This window comes from Chelonoidis abingdonii, chromosome 4 (assembly GCF_003597395.2).
Source record: "Chelonoidis abingdonii isolate Lonesome George chromosome 4, CheloAbing_2.0, whole genome shotgun sequence".
NCBI classification, from domain to species: Eukaryota; Metazoa; Chordata; order Testudines; family Testudinidae; genus Chelonoidis; species Chelonoidis abingdonii.
In genome coordinates this window covers 15,493,272-15,517,405 of record NC_133772.1, presented here as the reverse complement: position 1 = coordinate 15,517,405, position 24,134 = coordinate 15,493,272, and the positions used below count along the sequence as shown (strand labels likewise).

Genomic DNA, 24,134 nt, shown 5'->3' with positions numbered 1-24,134 from the left:
CTAGTGCCGTCACCCTCTACTTGTGGACCAAGGGCAAAGCCACATTACAATAGCCTCTTCTTTATTTTGATCCACGTGGTCTTTGGGAAGCCAGAAGTGGTTCAACATGCAGAAAGCCTACCCAGAGCAGTCAGACAGGGCATTCCCAGTGAAGAATCTTGAGCAGTAGAATATCATGGCATGGAGTCAGGCAAAGTCCAATTCCTGCATCTTCAGGTCACATTGCAAGATTCCTTTAAGAAGTGAGTGGGAGAAACAGCCATAGATCACTGTAGCAGAGAACTGACAAGAGCTTGATTCCTGTCCTAAAGTTTCTTTAGTGTAGTCTAATTACTATAACAGGCACCTTAAGCAATTATATAGCATTTTCTCCATCTTTCCTATACTATACAATCCATCCTTGTCTGATGGATGGGATAACCAACCCCATTAGGAAACTGAGGTATAGAAAGTTTAGGTGACTTCCCCAAAGCTACAGAGCATGTCAATTGCTAAGCCAGGATTCAGATTCCTGCCTTTGGACCCCAGGGTCAACATCACTGCACTAGTCAAACGAAACACAGACTTGGTGTTCATGCTTTGTTTGACCTTTTCCCCCCCATTCAATCTCCTCTAGGTTAGAGGAAAGTCCTTAAACTAGATAAATCCAATGTTCCAGATGGATCCGTTTCAAATTGTCCACCAAGCAAGAGCTAACAAGGCCAGACTCCAGAGGGGGAAAAACCTCAATAGGAAAAAAAAATATCCATCATACCATTATGCTCAAAAACAGTTGTGTGAAGTATATTCCTGCAAGAATCTTGCCTAACTAGTGCTTGGGAATATATACTTGAAGCTACTGCACTTCTGTTTCCAAGTGCAGGGTCTGTTTTTATTTTTATTTTAATTTCATTTCAGCCTTTTTATCCAAGAGAAGCACCCAGTTGAATCTGCTTCCATTCTAAGATCTTGTATATTACATACAAGAACATGTTCAAAATGTTGAACTACACTGGATTTCAGATTTGGCTTGTGAGTTACTACAAATATCTAGGTAAATGAACATGTTTATTGTAGAAATTTTATGGACCAAGTCTCTTACATGCTTTTTGGAAAAAGGTTTTTCAGTCCTTTTGTTAATAAACAGAATCTCTTAGATCATATGGCAGTTATTCAACATGTCAAAAGAGCGCTGAAACTTCGGGAAGAAAAACTCTGCAGATGCTTCCAGAAGTTTATGGAGTCTTGATTATTTGCTTGACTATACATTTAAAGAAGTAAGTATGTTTGTGTCTTAATCCAACCTCTGCCAGCTATTAGTGTAAGATAACCTGGACCCCGAGATACAGTACGAAATGGGGTTCCACCACCATGCTACAGACCTGCCCTCTCGCCCTGAAATAGCAATGGTAGGCCCTCTGCCACGTTCACCTTCACCCAAGAGGCTAGGGTAACAGCATGGCAGCTCTTGCCTCCCTCACTCCTACTATCAACAAGAGTCCTCTGTCCCTAAAAGGCAAGAGTGAGACACTACACTTAAGCCAGCATCCAGGATAGACTGGCCAGACTCACAACACTCTTCTCCTCCCACAGTAAAAACTTGTGTCAGCGAGTCTCAGAGTCCAGGTCAACTGACTCAGATTCGCATTACAGGGCTAAAAATAGCAGTGTAGACATGTTTGGACTCTGAAACCCGGGCAAGTATCTTAGTCTTCGCTATAGTTGAAATCCAGGCAGGTCTCTTAGTCTTCGCTCTAGTCTAAACCTCAACATTTACACTGTTTGTTTTAAGCTCCATAGCATGTGCAGAGTTCAGCTGACCCAGTCTCAGACTCAGTGCCACCGCCCATTTTTATTTTGTGGTGTAAATGTACCCACTCCCTCACCTGATGGGGTAGTGGTAGTGCACCTCCACCCCCAGGAGCACTGCATATTGGTAACCCCACAATGAGATGAACGGAACAGTTTACCACACTCAGAGCTAATGTCTCAGGTTGTCTGGAGACCCAGGCAGACATCCCTGCATCAGTTACACATAAGTCACATTTTTAAGCTTTCTTCATAGCCACGAGGGCTAGAAACTTGCTTTGTTTTACACAAGAATCTTAGCTTCCATGTAACCACAAGACTTCAGCAGCAGCTGCCACCAACATCTAGACATGATCCTGTAGTGCCTATTCCTCAATTTTAAGGAAGTGTAAAGCCAGTGCAGAGCATATAACAGCCTCACCAATAGTTCCCAGAGTGGGACAGTCCTGAACCATATTTCTCCAAACCTACCAGATATTTTCTTCCCTTCTACATCTCCATTTCTCTCCCGCTCAACTCTAAAGCATTCTGGGAAATGTTTTTTATAACACTCCATACAGGATGATGCTCCGTATTGAATAAAAGCCCTACAAAACAGGGAAGTTTGGAGGAAAGTTACTACCTATTTTGGTCAAGTTTCTCTCAGACTTTTGTTGCTAAAAGTCAGTTTAAAAAAAACAAACAAATCTGCACTAGTCACACAGGCTGATGACTATAAACCATTCACGTTTTGCAAGTGTTGGGGAATGTTGATGGGGTTTGCATTTATCACTGGCAAGAGGAATGTAACATCTCCAGCATATTGCTGGATTAAAGATGGAGGAAGGGAGAACTCCATCTACCACTGTACCTCTCTGCACTTAACCAAAATTAACCCTCCAGCAACAAGTCTTTGCAGGAGAAGAGAGGAGAAGGCATAAAACCACATTTTCAAGCAGCTCTTTACATAGTTTTTCATTTGCACCTCAACTTAAACTAATATGCTTAGATTTAAACCCTTAAAAGACAAAAAAGTCTCAACTGCCATGCAAGCCATTAAGCCACATAACCCCCTTGTCACTTACATCAAGTATCACTGTGGTACAGGTGGCTAGTCTGTAACACCTTGGGCTAACTCTCAACACCAGAAATAAAACTCAAGAGTGCAGATTCTAAACCTGCTGCTCTATAGCATGAAAGATAAACTCGTCCTCTTAATCTCAAATATTTGTAATTAGAAATAGTTGTTGCAAGACTGAATTGCAAAATAAAAAGTCATTTCCTGTGCTAGAATTAGCTTGACTGGACAGGGACAGTTTAATACAAAGACAGCATGCTCACTTCTCTTTCTCATCATTCTCCAGCAACTGTGCCCAACAAAAAGACATAGTGGAAGATGACCTATGCCAGAAAAGAAGAATTGTTACAATGCAGTGTTTGTAATGGGTTGTAGAGCCAGTAAAGATTAAGTTCTCTAGCTCTAAAAGAAGCATGGACAACCTAACTGTCCACGAATAAAATGGGCATCATCAGAGTTCAGGACAAAAGCCTTACACCTACAGTAAGCATGTGAAACACATGCACAAAAAGGTAGAGTTTAATTCATGTCTTGCTAGTAATTTCCTACTACAATGTAGTACTTAATGTGTAAGTGCAGAATATGGGAGCCTTAATGCACTACTGATATGTCAAAGTAAGTGAGACATCACAATCAGGAGAGGCGAGTTTCAGGAAAGGGTACAGCAAAACTATTTTTTCTTGTTGGTCAACTCACATAATTTACATTCCTGCAGATACAGAGCAGCTAAAATTCAAGGCTAGCCTTCAATTCAAGTCTTGAGTTTAGACAGCTTTATTTCGGTAAGATTTCATTTCTACAACACAGGCCCAACGTTAAAACAGAAAAGGCTTCCACAAACCATTTTTTCAGTGAATCAATTCTCTAAATCTAGATTCAGGTCATTAGCAGATGGCATCAGTGAAATACTGATAAAACAAAATAAACACTTTTTTACATGATGGTAGCAAAATGCATGATGTTGACAAGCTGCAAGAGGATATGTTCCTGAACAAGTGAAATGCCAATGCCATACATGAACTGATCTGGTTATCTTCAGAGGCATTTGTTATTCTAGATAAACTGTGTGTAATTTTAAACTCAAGAGCGGACAGATTTTTTTTAAGTGTTTACATTAGTATTGCAAAAGCCTTGTTAGCATTTAAGTAGTTTTCCACATGAACAGGCAGATGCTCTCTGGCCCCTTATCCAACTGTAATTTATCCAGCTCTGAGAAGTAGGCAGAGACTTCCCATTAAAAATTTTGCTCTGGCATCCAGCAAAGAATCTTATTCGCATACCATCTAATATACATTTAGCGAGTGACCTATAATGGTGAGAGGAAAGCAGTCACAGAAGTGACCCAATATTGCCAGTGGGCAAAAAAAAAGCTTGTTAACTTAACATCTGCTACTTTTCAGTCTTCAAGTTTAAGGCCTTTGTGTGACACAACCCACGACCACTTTACAAATGTCATACACCGTTATTTTACATATAGTAAAAGCAACAGTTCTCAAACTGCGGGTCTGGACCCCAAAGTCTGTCACAACTCCATTTTAATGGGGTCACTAGAGCTGGCTTAGACTTGTTGTGGCCCAGAGCCGAAGCCCAAGCCCCACCACCCGAGGCCGAAGCTTGAGTGTTTCAGGCCTCCATTTTGGGACTTCAGCCCCAGGCAGGGGGGCCTGTGACCTAAGCACTTGGGAGAAGTAAGACAAAGCTCAAGCCCATCTCCCAGTCAGTGGGGCTTGGGTGGGCTTAGGCTTCAGTCCCCCCTCCTGGGGTCGTGTAGCAATTTTTATTCTCAGAAGGGGGTCGCGGTGCAATGAAGTTTGAGAACCCCTTGTAAAAGCAACTGCCCTACAATGACCTGCTTAAAAATAGTCTGTTCTGACAGATCGCTTGCAGCACAAGATTGGTACAGAAGAGCTGTTATTTGCATCCTGGCCATCAGATATTCTGCCCTAAAATTACCTTTGCTTCCATTCTGTCATTTGTGGTGTGCGTTGTGATATAAGACAACCTAGAAGCAGGAAGTTTAATAGCTGCCTGGTATCTGTGGTTAAAACCTCTGCCACAATAATAAGTCTGAAGAGTAGAGTACATTTAAGAGAAACGCAGAGCTCGGATATCCAGTTCATCTACACAAGAAGATCAGAGCAAGGGCTATTTATCTTAATTATAGATTCATGTCCAAAAATAAAACGCTTCCCAGGACTTCTCTTGCATCAATACCACATTTAACTGTAGGAATGTTGTATAATTGTTGCTCCTAGAAAAATCAAGGAGAACAAGCCAGGGTAGGTTCCAAAATGCAATTCTTTAGGGAAAACAGGGTGCCATGTTTATGGATAACAAGTGATGCTTAATTGCCTGATTTGTAGTTTGACAGTTAAGATTACTTTCAGCACAACCTAAATTAACTTTGTTTTTCCAATAGTTCACAGAAGCAGACCATAAATCACACCAACATCTTATCTAGTAAGCTCTTATAAACCTACTAGCAACAGCTTGTCAGTACCTGGTTGGTAAATATCAAAGGAAGGGACAAAATGCTGCTGAAATAATGCCATCTATTTTGTCACTAACACCGTGTCGATAATGAACCAGTACCCCATGCCAATTGGTTGCTGTGCAGCCAGACAGGGCATTGTGGACTTAACTTGTAGGTCTCAAACACTGAAAAACTACAGAACCCACTTTTTGCAAGAGTAGGGAGAATTGCCCAGGTGAGTAGTTTGCTCACCTAATAATTTCCTTTTGAGTTTCCACTGGATATGGATTTCTTATACTTCCTGCTCTAAGTTACTATAGAGTGGTAGTGTTTAAACATCTGTTGTATCCAAGGATCTGCACTTCAGTGGCAGATCAAGTGATTCCTGTAGGTATCACTTACCAAAGTTATGTAGCATTAAGGACAATAGGTAACAGTTAAAAAGAGAGTTGGCTTTGAACACATTAGAAGTTTTGATAAGGTGACCTAAGGAATTTTTTCATACATCAAATTGAACCAGACATGAGTATAATAATCCTGGGCCTCGTCTACACTTCTGGAGTAAGTCGACCTAAGTTATGCTACTCTAGCTATGTGAATAAAGTAGCTGGAGTTGACATAGCTTAGACTGACTCACTGCGTTGTCGACACCAAGCTGCGTCAACAACAGAAACTCTCCTGTCGACTTCGGTACTCCACCGGAACAAAAGGAGTAAGGTGAGTCAACCTGACTGCAAAGCGCTCCCTATTTAGCAAGTCTTCACTAGACTCGCTAAAACTGAGCTTTGGTCTCCGGTAAACGTAAACGTGGCCTTAGACTACATGTTTCATGGGCTGCACTTTCAGGAAAGTGCACTGACTCGCTAAAAGTACAGGAAGAAAATCCACTATGTGAGCTTCAGAGCATTTCAAAACTATTTATAAAAATAGCGCTTTCTATATACACAGTCTGGATCATCGTCGCCCTAGATATATGTACACGAGTCCCCTTGACTGCAACATTACCTACCAACAGTAGCTACATATATGCATTCCAGGGCAAAATTTAGTCCTTTAAGAGTTAAGCAGCTCCAATAATACACTAACATTCCTGGACAACAATTACAAATACACTTGCCCCCAGTTCCTTTATGCTTGTGTGCATACACAGCATTTAAGTCAATCTTTTCCACAGAAAAATTGTATTATCAACTCGGTATAAAAGGTCTTCAGTAGACTCTCTAAAAAGCCACCATAGACCAGATGACCAGTTAGTAACATAAGTGAGGTGTGTGTTTTTGTAACAGGTTTGCTATGAAGGGAACCTGCTTAAACCAACAGCTATTGTGTTCATCACCTCAAATCCTGAGGAAACAATGAGTCCTCTGATATTAGTAATATTGAGAAATATTTGCCAACTTAAGTCTGTTAAAATTTAACAAAGAGGGCTATTGTTTTAGCCTACATTACAATACCTTTCCATTAATCTAATTTACTTAAGACCATTCAGATTAGGGGCAGCACAATTTGTTAATTAGGTATTAAGCGTCTAAGTAAAACAAAGATATCAGGTTTACCTGTCCACAATTCAGATTATTAAGTGTACAATAGCAACAGTCAAGAAGTCTTACTTTTAAGAAAAACAAAACACACCTTTCCATCATAAAAGTGAGGCTCACAATATGGACACCCCCCCCCCCCCCAGCTACAACACTTCCCCATCTCTCCCCAAACAAAGATTTGACCTTGAAAATCGAAAAATGCTCAAAACTCCATGAGGGACTTAGCTATTGGGACTTATTTTACACAGATGGCCCGCAATGATGGGTAGTAGTATAAAACCCTCAGATAGAAGAAATGAAACATTTCTCAATATTGAAAAACTTGAAGCTGTATCCTGAATACCAAAAAAGGCTAATCTTGTGTTTTATGTTGTTCCAGAATTCATACCCACAACAGACTAGCTTCAGCATTAACTGCATTGAAAATTTCAGCCAACTCTGGTTAGCAGCTTGCAAGACATTGGGTTTGAAAGTTCTGAGACAAAGCAAGAAGTGAATCATATCTTACGTAGTTACAGACCTACTGCACCTTAGATTGGAATGCATCCTTGTTCTACCAAGGCCTAGCATGAACATATCAAACTCAAAAACACTGCATACAAAGGCACCACTGCAGCTGCAACACTCTATACAGCAGGACCTTGTGAAGACATGTTCAGACAGTTTGTAAGGATTCTTCCGGACTTTCTTTGACTAGTGCAGAAAGCTATCATAAGTAGACATATGCTCTTGCACACTCAACCCCCCACATACCAAGAAGGTTACAATACAGCAGCCTAATGAAGATTAATTACTGAGTGGATGAGAACATGCCCGGTTCTACAAGCTTATATATTCTCATCCTTCTTCCTGCATATAACATCCATCACTGACCAGCATCCATTTAATAAGTTAATTTGTTACAGTCAGTGTAAGTGATAAGGTCAGTGAATTAAGTCAACTACCATAATACAGTGCCAACTCTTGACTAGAGTATGCATGCTCAGTGCAAACTTGGAACCTGTACCACAAACAAAATTCATCCATAGCACATCTGATACCAGTCTACCACCAGGGGCTTAATTATGAGGGTGCTTTCTGTGCTGTGTCTACACTGGACTGAGATGGCAAAACTCAATTCAAACAAGCCTCTAAACTGTAAACTCACTAAGGACAGTCCTAGAAATATAAATAGGCTTACAAAGATTTGATTTTTTATCAGTAATTGTTAGTAAACGTTGATTTCATCATATACACAAAAAAATTTTTTTTTTTATCAATAACTGAAATTTACAAACAGGCAAAAAAAGAAAAATGCCACTTGAGAACTTAAGTTAAGGAAATTTACTTTATATATTTTGACATGTGACACTGACTTTTCAAATCTCAATGTCTACAATTGTTGTCACACACACAATTTCCCACAAATGTGAAAATTTACGTCAATAAAAATAGGGGGGAGCCACACAAAAGTCTGGGTTTTAAACAATTTAACATTTAAATTGGTAAGAATAAAAATGATTGATACTATGATGATGATTTTTAAGCAAAATTATAAAAAAATTCATTCTACCAAGCTGAAATATAGACTGCACCAGACAGTACTATTTACCATATCAGAGACTGAAAGACACTTGGGGCAAAGAAATCAAAGGTAAGGTTCACACAACACTCAGAGGACACAGATGCAGTTGGTCTGCATAAAAAGGGTTCAGGATGATGGGGGAATCTGAAACCTCAATTGTTGTAAAAAGTCACTGGTACATCAGATAATTTCTAAAGCTATTTACTAGGAAACTAGTAAACCAAATCCAGAGTACCGCAGATGATGAAGTACATCTATGGTAAAAAGCAGTTATGCTGATTTAACTGGGGGAATTCACACCACATCAGTTGATGTTCAGGACAAACTTCAAATAAGTACCCATAGGGTAGTTTCCAAACACATGGGTCCTATTTAGCTTTTTGATGAAAAATGGCCAATTCTGGAACAAGGGAGTCTCACCAAAATGGATTTTATAACTCAGTCACAACTACTTGGCAAAACGAGTCTAGTTTGCTTAGAGCATTTTTTCACAGGTTACAAAACAACTTACACATGCACCCTTACCCTTTTAAAAAAAAAAAGCTAGAGTTTCTGCCAGACACTGTACTTGCACTGTCCTTAGATTGGCATCCTTGACATTCACTTTTAGAGATCATTAGTGCATAAATAGGGCAGAATTTCACCTTTACTCTTACAGTTATCCATTTCTATGCAAAGTCAAGCTGTGCACTACCTGTGGCTCATCTCATTTCAGAATACAACTGTGTTCCCTATACTGCCTGTTTTAGTTTTGTAAATCAAGCCATACAGAATTTTTTAAAAGCATCTTGTCTATATTCTAGGCACCCAAGACAGAGGTTAAAAGGATAAGTGAAGTCATGAAGAACGTATCAGTTCCACAGCAAACCACAGGAGTTCAACACACCTCAGTAATAAGAGCTGTTTTTACCTTTATTGACTAGCTACTCTATAGATTTCAGTATCAGTCTGGTGGTCCAGAGCTTGGAAAAATTCAAACACTTGAAGCCACAATCCTTAAAAGTTCCTGAAGCATCCCAAAGTACATCTAAAAGGTACCCGTCTCCAGCATCAGAGAAACTGGATGAAAAAGAAATCATTATGATTTAAGTGAATGAGGTCCACCAGGAGAGACTTCACTGTTTCTACCAATTTAATCTCTCCTACTGCTCCAGAATCCAAGAAGAAGAGATCCTGGGTCTGTAAGTGCTACAGCAACTGAGAGATTTTCATTCATGGGCCACTTAAGCATATGGTGCCCTGAGAGCCTTTGAATCTGCAAATCTAGAGTAAAATTAGATTACAAGATTTACTGGAGAAAGGATATTCCTCATGGTTAGTATTGCTCATTTGCCATGCCCAAAACAGCAGTTGTGCCCCATTTAAAACTATTTTACTGCTACTAAGTTTACAGAAGCACTCAGAAACCCTGATCAAAGCCAGTGGCTCATTTGCTAAGCAGAGGTAGGGATGATCCCAGTTCTGAAGGATTCACAATCTATTAACTAAAGAATTGGCTCCACAGCAAAGATGAAATCTAAGGTCACTCACAAATTTGGTTTGGGGGCACTGGAGGGCAAAGCACTGCAGTCAGTTACCCAAAGTTACATTTTAATGGAGACAGTAAGCTATGGGAAACAGATAACCAATTCTTTCAAGGTCAGTAGTGTACAGAAACTAGAGTTACAGTGTGTATGGGTGTAATTTTCCTCCTATCAGGAGTGGTGAAAGCTTCCTAAAAGTGGGGGGGTCACCAGTGCCCAAACCATGCCCCCCTCCAGTTGCTCCTCTTCACCACAATCCACAGCTATCATTTAGCTTTATGGCAGTAAAAGTGGTGGGGCCACGGCCCCCTGACCACCATGTTCTGGCACCCCTCAACACAGCAGCACTATGGAGTTGAAGAGTTCCAGCAAGGGCTATTTCTGCCTTGTATGGAGCAAGTGCACCCCTTTGATCAATTACATAATTTATAATAAAACTACATAGATTGAAAATGCCTGAAGTGCCCTTACCTCTGCAAAATCATTTTGCAGACACCTTTAAAAAAAAAAAAAAAAAAAGACCCAGCAACATATACGTACACATGTATTTTACTAATCAACATGCCAAAGCAGACTCTTATAAGAGCAGCCAGGACTATACTGATAACATGGCCACTGTCTTCACGGTATGTGGAGTTCAGCTCTGTCTATACCTTATCTTGAACCATGGTAGCTACAACAGCATTTCTCTCATCTATATATTGAGCCAGAATAGTGCCAAGTACCACCCAGCAGATAGTCGAATAATCCTTTAAAACTAGTCTGTGTTAGGGACCTTGTTTTCATATCTTTGCCATCTCTTACCACAATGGGGTCCTCAATCCTTTGGGGATTGCTGCAATACAAATCAAGTAAGTGGTTATTTTAAGCATGATGTGTAACCTTGTTAGATGAACAAGCAGCAAAAACATTTATTAAACGAGCCATATGGCAAGCGTTCTGCGGTAGCCATTTGAACTCTTTCCAAAGAGTAACTTCAATCGTTGCATTTGCAGCATTGTACAAGAAGTCAACAGAACATCAACTGTAGCAGTTTTAAACTGGTCAGTCCTTAAGCACTGATACAACTGATCAAACAAATCTCTGAATACACCTAGATGCTTATATACGAAAAAAGGAAAATAGCTGAACTTCGCAAGAGGGTTCAAAGTAAGACAGAAAAACATAAAGGAACCCAGGGTGAGTGGTTTTAGGTTTCAGAATGATACAGCTTTAAAATAAACTGCTGGCAGATTGAAGAGAACAAAACTGTTTACTGGATGACCAGATGGAAAAGAACAGGAGGGTGAGCTAAGCAACTCAAAGTAAGAATAGGGACATTCGGCAGCATGGCAGTTTCAAAGTCTGTTCTCCAGAGCAGTGTCCTAGGATTTCCCATCCTTTCCACACCAGTCCTATCTCAAACTTTTCCCCAGCTCTCATGGTATGGTAGAGTCTTGCATCAAAAGAATTCATAAGGATGCTAAGTCTAGAGTAAGAGAAACAGTTCCTCAAACAGTAAAAGGGGTTTTTAGTACCTATTTACAAGTGCATCCCTGGTTACTTTATTTAATTAAGTGAAGTATGTAGCAAAGCCATGAACACATCTCTTTGCAAGGTATGCTGTGTTCTTCCCTGTTTATTTTGTTGAGTTACCGCTGAGATACAGTGTAACTACTGCTGCTATCCTACCACACATGCCAACCATGCTATGTTCAAGAGCACAGCATTCCTTATTTAAGAGCCGCATCTGCTCGCTTCCATTTACTCACCTTGACAGCAACAGCCATTCAGATTAGTCCTCCATCCCACAATTCAATTAGATCACATTCCATTCCATGCAGCACCTGCAGGTTTTGCCTTTGCAGATACTCTAAGCCAGGCGTCAGCAACCTTTCAGAAGTGCTGTGCTGAGTCTTCATTTATTCACTCTGATTTAAGGTTTCGCGTGCCAGTAATAAATTTTATGTTTTTAGAACGTCTCTTTCTTCAAATCTATAACATATAACTAAACTATTGTTGTATCCAAAGTAAATACGGTTTTTAAAATGTTTAAGAAGCTTCATTTAAAATTAAAATGCCGAGCTCCATCCAGACCGGTGGCCAGGACCCAGGCAGTGTGAATGCCACTGAAAATCAGCTCGCATGCCACCTTTGGCACACATGCCATAGGTTGCCTACCCCTGCTTAAGCACTACTGGTGCCATAGCACTCAAGTCCTGATTACTGCATGGTTTCACTTTGTTACTAATTTTTAACACAGAGGTACGCAAGGCATCTCTTCTTTTTAGTTCCCATGTGTATTTTGCAATTTGTTAATCATTGTTCAGTGCAGTAGACACAGGGTTCAGTTTCGTAAGGTGCACGTTACATAGAGATCAATTAAGATATCTCCTTTTTATCAGATGGAGCAAACAGCTTGCCCCATCAGCACTGCCAAAAGTGTACCAGTTTTCAATTAGAGTTATGGCAACCCTAAACAACCCTTACTCAGTTGTCTAGTGAGTTTTATTTTGCCATTTCTTTACACACAAAAGAGTAGAACCTGGTAGCATCTATAAATCTCTGATCAGAATCCCTGGGAGATTCTATTATGTAAAGACTCTGTATGAAACACGACAGCTAGTGAAGTTAGAAAGAGGAACAGCCAGAGTTTCGTACAAGCAGCAGCTTTAACACTGAAGAAGACTAATGAAAAGCCTCTCTTTAGAAAGATTTTTTCCTTGCAATAAAACCAGAGTGGAAATTTCTTGATACACGTTTATCTGGGACAATGTTTTGTTATTAAACCAAAGACACACAAATAGTGATGCACAAACAAAGGTGTTCTCCTTTTAACAGTAACTAGCATAATCCAAGTTTCCACCCTCAAGTTAATTTTGCTTGTATTGCTAGCAAAGAAATTAGTTGTCTTAGTGCTCAATGCACACTGGCTAGAGGAGACATCCTTTCAGTCTATGATCAATCATTTGTCCATTACCAACAGCTTTTAGTGGTCACCCTCCTAATCGCCAGATGTTTTAAGGTTTGTTTTAAAAGTCTTTCAAATACAACATGAAAGACAGGGCTCAGGTCCTACAACCAGCCAACCATTATTTTAACCTCCCTTTCCAATAAAGCCAGAATGGCTGCAATTCAGCTTAACAGATACATTTGATACTGTTGCAAAACAAGGTGAAGGCAACCTAACTTTTAGATACCTGGCCTCAAATAAGCCACTGGAAAGCAAGCTATTTCTATAATGTTATTTTATAACACTGGCTGCCATGATAGCTTTCTTGAAAACAAGCCAGGGATAGGTTTGTGATTTTTTTATTATTTTAAAGACCTCTTTGGATAGTATGACCTTATAAACTTAGAAAATAAATTAGAAGTGTAACATTTCAGAAAGTCTCTCTCAACTCTGGACAGTAAAGACACTGGTATGTTTTACTTCCTGATTCCCATGCGCTGTACAAAATACTACAGCATTTGAGATGCAAACTCTGCAAGGCAAGTGCTTTCTTGAAAAAAATCAATAGGAGCTGTGCTCCTTGATTCCTAAGACACTCAAAGTCTCTCCCCTCTGTTACAATTAGGTTCTACAAAACATGAGTTTGGGCACTAAAATATTTTTCTCTTTTAAATATTTTAACCAGAAGAAAGCAGCCCCAAAATTTCAAGTCTCACACATCAGCTTGAGATACCTATCCTGGAAACGCTTAAGCACACGAAATAACATTATGGAAGCAAGTAGTTTCAGTCAACAAAGTTGATTACTCACATGCTGAGGTAACATGCAGAACCATGACCTTAGCATGGATGCGTGCAACAGATGCTCATGTCTTATCATAACTTAAGATATTCTTATATCTACATCTGCAGGATGTTACACAGTCACTGAACAAAACTGCAGTTCTGGACCAGTTATTTATGCTATATACATGGCCATAGTGACCTGCACAGTGACTGCTCAACAGTTTGCTCAGGCGTTCTTTGCAGCCTTGATATCTAAAGGCCAAGTGAACTGACGGTCAAAACTAGGTAGTCATGCAAGGGCTCAAGTTGGAATAATACTGGTTATTTGAAATTTCACATCATTTTTCAAGCAATTTAAAAGGGGAGAAGTCCTAAAGTTTATGCCCTAAACTGAAAGGTTTTTAACAAGTTTAACACCCAAAAGGAAAAAGTTGTCATTATATAAGTCAAAAATACCACTGAATACAGTTTTATTTGTATTTAAACATTTCTCCTGGAATGTTTGCAAACCAAATGCTTTCAGCATTGTGACACTGCACAAATCACATCAAAGCTGGCTAAAACCAGAAGTGAAACTGATTGGTTTGTTTCCTATTGCCTGGGAAACTAAAAACAAAACCCACAAAAAATAGAATGTAAACAAAACCCATCAGTGGTAAGAATTAGGTTAAATTTTTAGAGTAGCCCCTTCAGTCTCAAGTGTTCTATATAGAACAGGTTTTATTTTGAGTGTGACAGTTTTTAAGTCTCACATTAACTGATTTTTATATCAGGATGTTTAATATTTGGTGCACAAGGCCTATTGAGCAAAAAAAGCTAAGAAAAACTTCATGTACACTTCATGAATTACTTCTGAGTGCATGGAAAGGTTTATAAAGCCATTAATTGCAGTAGGTCCTTCTCATAAAGATACTCCCTGGAAACTGAACTTCTACATATCATAAAGATGTTTGTACCATGGCTGTTTACAATTGCTCATAGGTAAAAAAATGAAACATGGTTACTTCTGAGAGCTCTTACTGACACAAACGCATTGCGCATAACCATTCAATTTTACAGTAATTGCAAAACTGCCACCAATCAGCAGCCATACTCATCTAGCAAGAACCTCACCTCCTTTAATTTACCAGCACATCTCACCCTTTGTATCTATGCCCCCTTATAACACAATTTCCTCCCCACTACTCCTCAGCATGCTCAATCAACCCTTTCCTCTTTACTGTACATCTCTCCATATGTCTCCCCCAACCACATCCACATTTTCTACCTCATTTTTGTTGCTCCAACAGCCCTTACACCAGCCCCATAAACCACTTACTCTGCCCAGAGATCAGCCTTATACTCCCCTAGAATACACGGGCCCCCCTGGCCATGCCCCCTCGCCAGCTCCCCCCCCCCATACACTGCCCTCCCTGGTCTCGTCCCAAGCCCTGCTCCCTCCCTACTTCTGCAATACACTGCCCCTCCCCACGCACCCACCTCACCCTGCTCCCCCAATACACTGCCCTCCCTGGTCTCGTCCCAAGCCCTGCTCCCTCCCTACCTCTGCAATACACTGCCCCTCCCCACGCGCCCANCTCAGACTGGTAGTCCGTCTAATCCAGTATTCCATCTTTGACAGTGTCCAATACCAGGTCCTCCAGAGGAAGGAACTCTCTAGTAGACAGCTATGGGGTAACGTGCCTGTAGGGAAAGTGTCCTTCTACACCCCTGCCCCAATAAATAGAGGTTATAAAGGTTCCCACACAAAGGGAATTTGCCCTCTCTCCCCATAGAAAAGGGATGTGCCCCCCGATAGGTGTCTCTCTCCACAGCAAGGGCATCTGCCCTCTCTCCTCATAGAAAGGGGATGATGCCCCCGCCATAGGGGTCTCTCCCCACACGAAGAGGCCGGCCCTGCACCAAGAGGAACACACACCCCCGAAGGGGCGTGGCGACGGCACTGCAGAGCTTCAGCAGGAGCAGATCAGGAATCCTGTTGCAAAGAACTACACATCCCATGGTGCACCTTGGGCAATGAACAGCACAAACGCGTCCCCACTAGAGGACTACAATTCCCACAGTGCCCTACGACAGAAGCGCCGAACACCCTAGGAAAACGACTACCATCCCCATGGTGCACTGCGGCTTGGGGGTCCTCCCCCCACCGCCTCCCCCTTCCCTCCGCGGCGGCCGGATAAAGTTTCCGCTCCGCCAGCTCCCTCCCCACCCCGATACACTATCCCCCCAATACACTGCTCCCCGTTCCCCCTACAGTCACACACACTCTACCTCACAAGTCCCACCTCTGCTGCCCACCCTACACGCCACCCCTAAACCCACCTTTGCTCTACACAGACCCCAAGCTCCCCACGGAGGCTCCACCCCACCCCTTGAGCTACCCCTCCCCCCTCTGAACCCCACTCCATAGGTGCGCCTCTCTCCCCGCTTACCGGCCTGCAGAGCGCTGCCGCTGGGGGCGCTGTCCCTAGAGCCCGGCGTTGGGAGGACGGCCGGCGGCGGCTCCCCGGGCCCGGGGGGGGCGACCACGATGGGGAAGGGTTGCCCCTGGGAGTACTTGATGTCGCGGAAGAACTTCTTGGTCTCCCGCAGGTTGTGCTGTAACCGCGCCAGGTGCCGGTTGTAGTGGCCGAAGCCGCGGCACAGCTCGCGAATCACTCCGCCCCCGCTGCCGTGGCCTCTAGTCGAGGGGGCTCCTCCGCCGTCCATGTCTTCTAGGTCCGTTCCGCTACCCCAGCCCCACCCTGGCGGAGACTCCGCCGCTGCCAGGCTGCAGCCTCGGCCTCCTTCTCCGCAAGGGAACAGCGTCCCGCAGCCGGGCCCCGCCGCCTTCTTCACTGGCAGCGCCGCGCCGAACTGCAGTGCGCACGGAGCGGAACCTTTATCCGGCCGCCGCGGAGGGAAGGGGGAGGCGGTGGGGGGAGGACCCCCAAGCCGCAGTGCACCATGGGGATGGTAGTCGTTTTCCTAGGGTGTTCGGCGCTTCTGTCGTAGGGCACTGTGGGAATTGTAGTCCTCTAGTGGGGACGCGTTTGTGCTGTTCATTGCCCAAGGTGCACCATGGGATGTGTAGTTCTTTGCAACAGGATTCCTGATCTGCTCCTGCTGAAGCTCTGCAGTGCCGTCGCCACGCCCCTTCGGGGGTGTGTGTTCCTCTTGGTGCAGGGCCGGCCTCTTCGTGTGGGGAGAGACCCCTATGGCGGGGGCATCATCCCCTTTCTATGAGGAGAGAGGGCAGATGCCCTTGCTGTGGAGAGAGACACCTATCGGGGGGCACATCCCTTTTCTATGGGGAGAGAGGGCAAATTCCCTTTGTGTGGGAACCTTTATAACCTCTATTTATTGGGGCAGGGGTGTAGAAGGACACTTTCCCTACAGGCACGTTACCCCATAGCTGTCTACTAGAGAGTTCCTTCCTCTGGAGGACCTGGTATTGGACACTGTCAAAGATGGAATACTGGATTAGACGGACTACCAGTCTGAGACAGTCCAGCAATTCCTATGTTAAGCTGCCACGCAACAGTGAGTAAAGGGGATGGGAAGTCTTGGCGAGGACACCAGGGCAAAGATGAGGAGCTGCATCCTTACAAAACCGGTGACAGGAACTTTTAGTGCACAAGCAGAGCACAAAGAGCCTTGAATTTAAAAATGAGAAAAAATGCTTTTCTATTCTGCGCTATATAGGTTCTTATAGTGTGTTTATCCCCATAGTATCAGAGCACCTTCCAATAGGGCAATAAGCAACATGACTAACATTTGTCATGTGGTTTGTTCTTTCTCTCATCCTCTTCCCAGAAGGAAAAATTGTGTGTGCATTACGGTGTTTTGTTTTGATAGGGTTTTTGTTGGTGGTGTTTTATGAACAAGGTGCCACCTAAGATGTTTAATAATATTTTGCTCTCTTATCACACCTTTCATCAAACTACTTTACGAACACTATTTAAAGTCCCAGCTAATTCTCTGCATGGAACCCCATGGACACTGTAGGTTAGAGATCTGCCCATAATTTGTTTTTGCAGGATCAAGGCCGAAATCGTACAACAGTTCCTGTGAAGCAGGTAAACAATATTGTCCCCCTTCTGTTCTTGAGGAACCTGGGGCAGAGAGGTCCTGATTCAGCAGTCCTTCCCTCTACAGTTAAACATTTGTTTAAGTACATGCTTAGGTGTCATTGTCATCAGCTAAGCATGTGCTTAACTGTTTGCTGAATAGGGACAGACTGAATCACATACACTTCTACGTCAATATAACGCTGTCCTCAGGAGCCAAAAAATCTTATCGCATTATAGGTGATACCGCGTTATATCGAACTTGCTTTGATCCAACGGAGTTTGCAGCCTCGCCCTGCCCCCCCGCCCCCCCCCGGAGCACTGCTTTACCACATTATATCCGAATTCATGTTATATCGGGGTCACATTATAGCGTGTACTTAAATATTTTGCTGATTTGGGACCAGAGAGATTGTGAGCCACAAGATGTGATGCAGTATGGGAATTCCTATGTTCCTGCTGAAGACCCACTGAGTCAATTGTCAAAAGGTGGTAATTGGAATGACATGATTTAAAGGCCTGAAACCTCATGACCTGATAGAAATATTTTGCCTTATCCGCCCAAATATTTTCAGTACCGATAAAGTTTTCTCAGCACTCATTTTGGACCAGTGATAAGAAAGAAATATTAATAGGAGCTCATGTAATGATGATAAAATGAATCACTTAAAAACTCACTCATCATTTTTGTTTTTAATTCTCACTCACTCAAATTGCTGAAGTTTGACAACCCGAGGTCTTGCAGTTCCTCTCAGAGTTAATATTAGCACAGGTCTGAAAGGGGAAGGTTTCACAGTAGCTTCTGTTGTTTTGCCTGGCTTCTAGCCAGATCTGTCATTCATTTACTCGCTTTCAAGGCATCTTCACCCAGAATTGAAAGATAAAAATAATAATTAAAAAAAGAATGACATCAAGAATGATGAAGATGGTCTAATCATGATGATGACCCTTTAAAAAATTTTTTTTTTTAAATTAAGGTTATTATTTATTGCCAAACCCATCTACAGTGATTTATGTCACAAACCTGGATAGGTATAAAGCAATTTCTACAGCTTCCCTACCTTGTAAAGAACAATTTGTTTCTTTTACAGTACTCCATTGCTGTCTTGACATATTGGTAATACCATGTAATTCATTTTCCATTTGCTCTTTCTGCTTTAGCATTTAGCATTCTGCTTTTTAATATTTCTCCCAATCCCTGTCAACATTATAGTTCAAGAATCTGATCCTACATTCCTTGTAAACCCAGCTTTGCTGGGGCACCTGCTCTCTTTGCTCCTTCTTCTGCCATGTGGTTAGAGCCATCTTAGTAACTTGTCAGTATATTAATGAACAAACTGGTTTTACTCTTATATTTGTGGATTCATAAGCATTCAGCCTAGGGAAAATGTTTGCAAATTCCAGAAGTTTCACAGAAGTTAGCACAAATGACTACTGGAAAGTGTATTCATTTTTCATCATTCTCTAGTTTAAAAAGTTCATTCAATCAAACAGGAGAACAGTATCATGTGACTTAGACAATCAATTACACACATAACCAAGAACAAATAACTGCAGTGAATCGTTGGCAGACAATTCAAAGGCTAAAAATTGTCCATCCAAACTCTTCAGTGCTTACTTACCATTAACTAACTTGTTCACTGTAGCTGAGATTAGTTCATGACTGGTTCACAAGCAAAACAAAGAGCTAGATTTGCAGCTAATATTAATGATGGGGTCAGGGATAGCTCAGTGGTTTGAGCATTGACCTGCTAAACCCAGAGTTGTGAGTTCAATCCTTAAGGGTGCTGTTTAGGGAACTAGGGTAGAAATCTGTCTGAGGCTTGGTCCTGCTTTGAGCAGTAGGTTGGACTAGATAACCTCCTGAGAGTCCCTTCCAACCTTGATATTCTATGACAGTGAATTCAAACAGCTGTATTGATGATGCCAAGTTTGGAAAGAGGTAGCTAAAAACCCTTTTGCAGTGTTTGTTGCAAACTCCAAATGCTCAAAAATCATAACTTAGGCTCCCCAGATTAATTAGATTATCTTAGAAATCATGAGACCTACCAAAAAAAATAATTGTGAGGTTCTTTTTGTCTTCTTGTTTTGCATCCTTTAGGGTTCATACAGGTCCCAATCTCAAGCTTTTCTCTGCAACCTTAGGGCCAGAAATGTACTTTTTAAATGAAAGTTGCGATTCTCACATAATTGTGTGTGTCCAGCTCCAACAACATCCTGCGAGACTCAATAAAATCGTGAGTGTTGGCAGGACTGATGATAGCGGTTACTGAGGGGAGTCGCTGATAAGAGTTGGCAGCACTTTGTGTTTTCTCCTTCTCATCTCCAAATGATAGTCCAATGACTGGACCTTGCAAGGGATGGGGGATAGGGTCTGAAGTGGATATTAATTCTACTTCTTCCAAAACAAAAAACAAAGCAAAAACCCCTTTCTGACCTCCCTTGTTTTCAGTGACATGCAAAAAACAAACTGCATGCTACTTTTGGGACCAGAAGTCTGTTTTCAGCAGACTCCGAAAGGATCTTTTCCTGTAATAAAAACAAAATGTAGCAGGGCTATTCCATGCACCCAGACACATGCCCTGTGAAAAAGTACATAATTGTCCTTAGGACACCGTGTAACAGCATCTTCAAAGACACCACTGTATTTGTCGTGGTGATGTTGTCCACCAAGGCTGTTCTCAGTATTTAGGGCCAGATTCTGATCTCAGTTATCTGGTGTATATCTAGAATAACTCCATAGATTTCAAAGATGTTACTTAATCCTGTAACTGAGAGCAGGATGACCCATTTCCCATCTGAAAAAAAGAAAAAACAAAACTCCTTTATGCCTTCTCCACATTTTCTTGATCTCATTCCATGCCCTTAGGCCCTTGTGGTCTCTGTTAAGCTGAAATAAGTGATTTGTGAACAACTTATCCATAGCATTACATGCGATTTTTATGTGTGAGAATGTGGTTCCCTTTTGATATATCATTTCCTGCTGATAAAATACTATTTAAATGTGACCTCCTCCTTACTCTTAACCTTTCAGTCATAAGATCAGCTTAAGCTGCACTTTTCAACTGCCACAGTCACTTTCCTCTCCCTGGTTCCTTTTCTTTCCCAAAATATTGAGCCAAATAGTTGGCACTGTCCATGAGCAGAATTTTGGAAGGCTGTATCCCAGAAAGGGGCATGGCCCTCTTTGCTGTGCATGCTAAAAGGGTTTATGGTTGAAGGGGCAGGTGAATTTGCTGTTCTTTGGTGCTGCTATAGTATGGTCATACCTCAGAGAGAGAGAGAGAGAGAGAGAGAGGCTTACTGAATAAACTAACTTGCAGTTTTTTTCTGAGAAAAGAATGGTGGAAAATACCTTGCATGTAATTATTGACTGTTCTTTTAAAATCATATACATTTTGTTGCCGTGTGGTTGATAAAAATAAAGGCAGCAGATTCTATCTGTCTTTCTGCACATCACCATAATATATAGATGCTAGCATTTCAATCACATCTATATAATACATGCTCTTTCCTGGTATCTGAGCTGCTGAGGCCACAATACCCCTCAGAAGACTCTTGGCAGTTGTTTGAGCGTGGTGATCCTTTTCCAAGACTGCAGAAACTGACCACGGCTCCACAAAGCAAGAATCCCACTGCAGTTCCACAAACCAATGAGATGTACTATACATTAGGCTCTTTATGATCAGATAAAAGTCAGTCTGTACTTTTGACTTCATCTGTGGTATCTCACACAACAAAGGGTGCTTGGCATCTTTCAGCGGATGAGAGTAGAGAAGAAATATTGAGGCCCTATTGCAAATGGATGGCCTGATCCCTCTTCATCTCTGGAGTGCCAGACACAGCTAATTGGCACAGATCCCACAGACGCGGTTTCCAGTCAAATGGAAAATGTGTCTAATAAATAGCAAATTTTCCTTCACACAAACAATCCTTTATTTTCCCATGTGTTTATTTTAAAAAGATATGCCCAGTTGCTAGGATTTTTATGAAAACAATACAATGTTGTTTGGTGATGTAAATTGTTTATAGAGGCTGGAATAGTTCACAAAGGGTGAAATTCTCCCCCGTGCAGAGTGATGGCATGAGGCCTGTCCACCAGTTGAATCCCATTTAAGTCATATTTTGAGGGTTCAGGTGTCACATAAGTGGTACGTATGCTTTTTGCTGGCTTTCTGCACAGGGAACTTCACCAATATACTACATCTTCAGTGTTTAGTCCAGATCATGCAGCCATTGAGCCTGATGGTGAGAGGTGGAATGATGGACAGTTGAGGCAGCAGATTCTCAGCACTTCTTAGGATCAGGGTTATAGTGTGATAACGTTGTGCTGTTTAGTGGTTAGAGCAGGTGCCAGGGAATAAAGGTTTGTGGGTTCTGAGTGACTGCACACAAAATAACTAAGGCACAATATGGGGAAGTAAAGTTATCTGTAAAATGAATATAACAATACGTAGCCCACAGGTGTTGGGAAGCTCATCTGGTTAATGTTTATAGACTCCTTTCAGATCTTCAAATGAAGGGTCTGTAAGAGAACAATGTATTATAGTCTGCTTAAATTTTATACCTTAAAATTAAAGAAAACTCCCATGTTTGTGAATTTATCAATCAAAGCTTAATCCTACTCACGAGAGATTAGCCTCGACACCCAAAAAAACCGATTCCGTACCCATGTCAATAAAAGGGCACCTTTGTTCATTAAGGTTTTGTGTTTGACAAAGAGTAACTCCGGCATGCTAAACCTCATGCAGATGAACTAATGTGCTTATGCAGCTATATCAGGACAGAGTAAAAATAACTCTTTGCAGAAATAGTCCAAGCAATAAGACCACCTACTGGATCACATCTGCTGTGTGCTGAAATAACATGCATCAGTAAGAAACAGAAGATAAGAAAAATGCTGCAGACAAGATGAGAAGGTTTCATACCGATCATGATCCATTTTCATCTGAGCTTTTCCTTCTTGATAAAACAGGACATCTGTGAGCTACCCAAACCATTTTGTTTCATTAGGGTAAATCAAATTACCTGTAAGCATTCAAATAAGATATCGTTAGAAGGCCATGTTCTGTGGCTCTTAATTATTTTTTAGCTATTGAAGTCATTTTTAGCCATTGTACAGGAATAAGGGCTGAGCAAAATATGACTAAGGACTTCAGAGTTTGGTTATAACATCTTCTTTTATCCATTAATACATGGAATCGGTACTACTACTGAATGTTACCTTTACTAACACTGAATAGCTTCTTTCATCCAAAGATCTAAGTGTTTTACAAACACTAGGCCTCCTCCCATATTAGGGTTACCAACTATGATATGCAAAAAACCCAGCACTCACCCCTTACCCAAGAAGGCAAACCTGCCTCAGCCACAAGGCAATTCTACAACTCCCTGCCCCCTTCAACAGCCACTTATAGTATCTAGAGAAATAACACATAGATAAGATTGAACAACATAATTCTTATTTAAACTGCAGAAATAGGAACACTGCAGCATCTTTAGCTGGACACAGACACTTAATATTAGATATCCCAGTGTATTTAATGCAAATCTTTAGACCCTGGCAAATCCATTAAAAAAAAAACAAAAACAAAAACACACACACACACACACAACCATCCAGGCTGGTCAAATACTGCCCAGGTGTTCATCTATCCTGCATACTTTGTGCATCCAAACTCCTGTTGACTTCACCCCAATGAGTGACATCCCCCTTTTACAGAGAGGCTAAGTGACTTGTCCAAGGTCACATAGTAAGTCATTGGCAGAGAAAGTACAGTCCTTTTGAATCCAGACCCTGGTCAGGCAAATTTTTTGGCCCGATGGCCACATCATGGAATAGAAATTGTATGGTGGGCCATGAATGTTCACAAAATTGGGGTTGGGTGCAGGAGGGGTGAGGGCTCTGGTTGGGGGTGCAGGCTCTGGGGTGAGGCTGAGGAGTTTGGGGTATAGGAGGGTGCTTTGGGCTGGGATCAAGGGGTTTGTTGAGTAGGAGGGAGATCATGGCTAGGGCAGGGGGTTGGGGCACGGGGAGAGGCTCAGGGGTGCAGGCTCCAAGCGGCGCTTGCCTCAGGCATCTCCCAGAAGCAGCGCCATGTCCCTTCTCCAGCTCCTATGTGGAGGTGCAGCCAGACAGCTGTGCTCGCTGCCCCATCCGCAGGCACCGGCCCTGAAGCTCCCATTGGAGCACTGGAGGGGGCCACTGGAGTGCATAGGAGCCAGAGCATGGCCATGCCATGGCTTCTGGGAGCTCCATGGTGCAGCCTCCATCCCAGCACCCCGGTTGGAGTGGGGCCAAGCCGAATGGTCGAGGCCCCAACCCAGTACCTCAGCCGGAGCACAGCTGAGCTGCATGGGAGCTGTGGGCCAGCTTAAAACAGCTCGTGGGCCGTAGTTTGCCCACCCCTGCTCTAGACACT

General features: G+C 42.1%; 1 protein-coding gene across 2 annotated transcripts in view; it reads right to left on the bottom strand.

The window, feature by feature from the left end:
• The window catches only part of DSTYK (dual serine/threonine and tyrosine protein kinase), a 61,327-nt gene extending 44,748 nt beyond the window's left edge, over window positions 1-16,579 (bottom strand). The window contains exons 1-2 of one of the 2 annotated variants that reach the window (XM_032792489.2): window positions 10,751-13,797; window positions 9,334-9,482 (exon numbers count right to left, since the gene is read on the bottom strand). Coding sequence is in view for 1 of the 2 variants with exons in the window: in XM_032792488.2 (XP_032648379.1) it covers window positions 16,096-16,372 (277 nt within the window). In the remaining variant the exon portion in view is untranslated. Of the gene's footprint in view, window positions 1-9,333; window positions 9,483-10,750; window positions 13,798-16,095 lie in introns of those variants that run through there. The other variant, XM_032792488.2, reaches the window with a different exon arrangement.
• Between the last annotated feature and the right edge of the window lie 7,555 nt (window positions 16,580-24,134).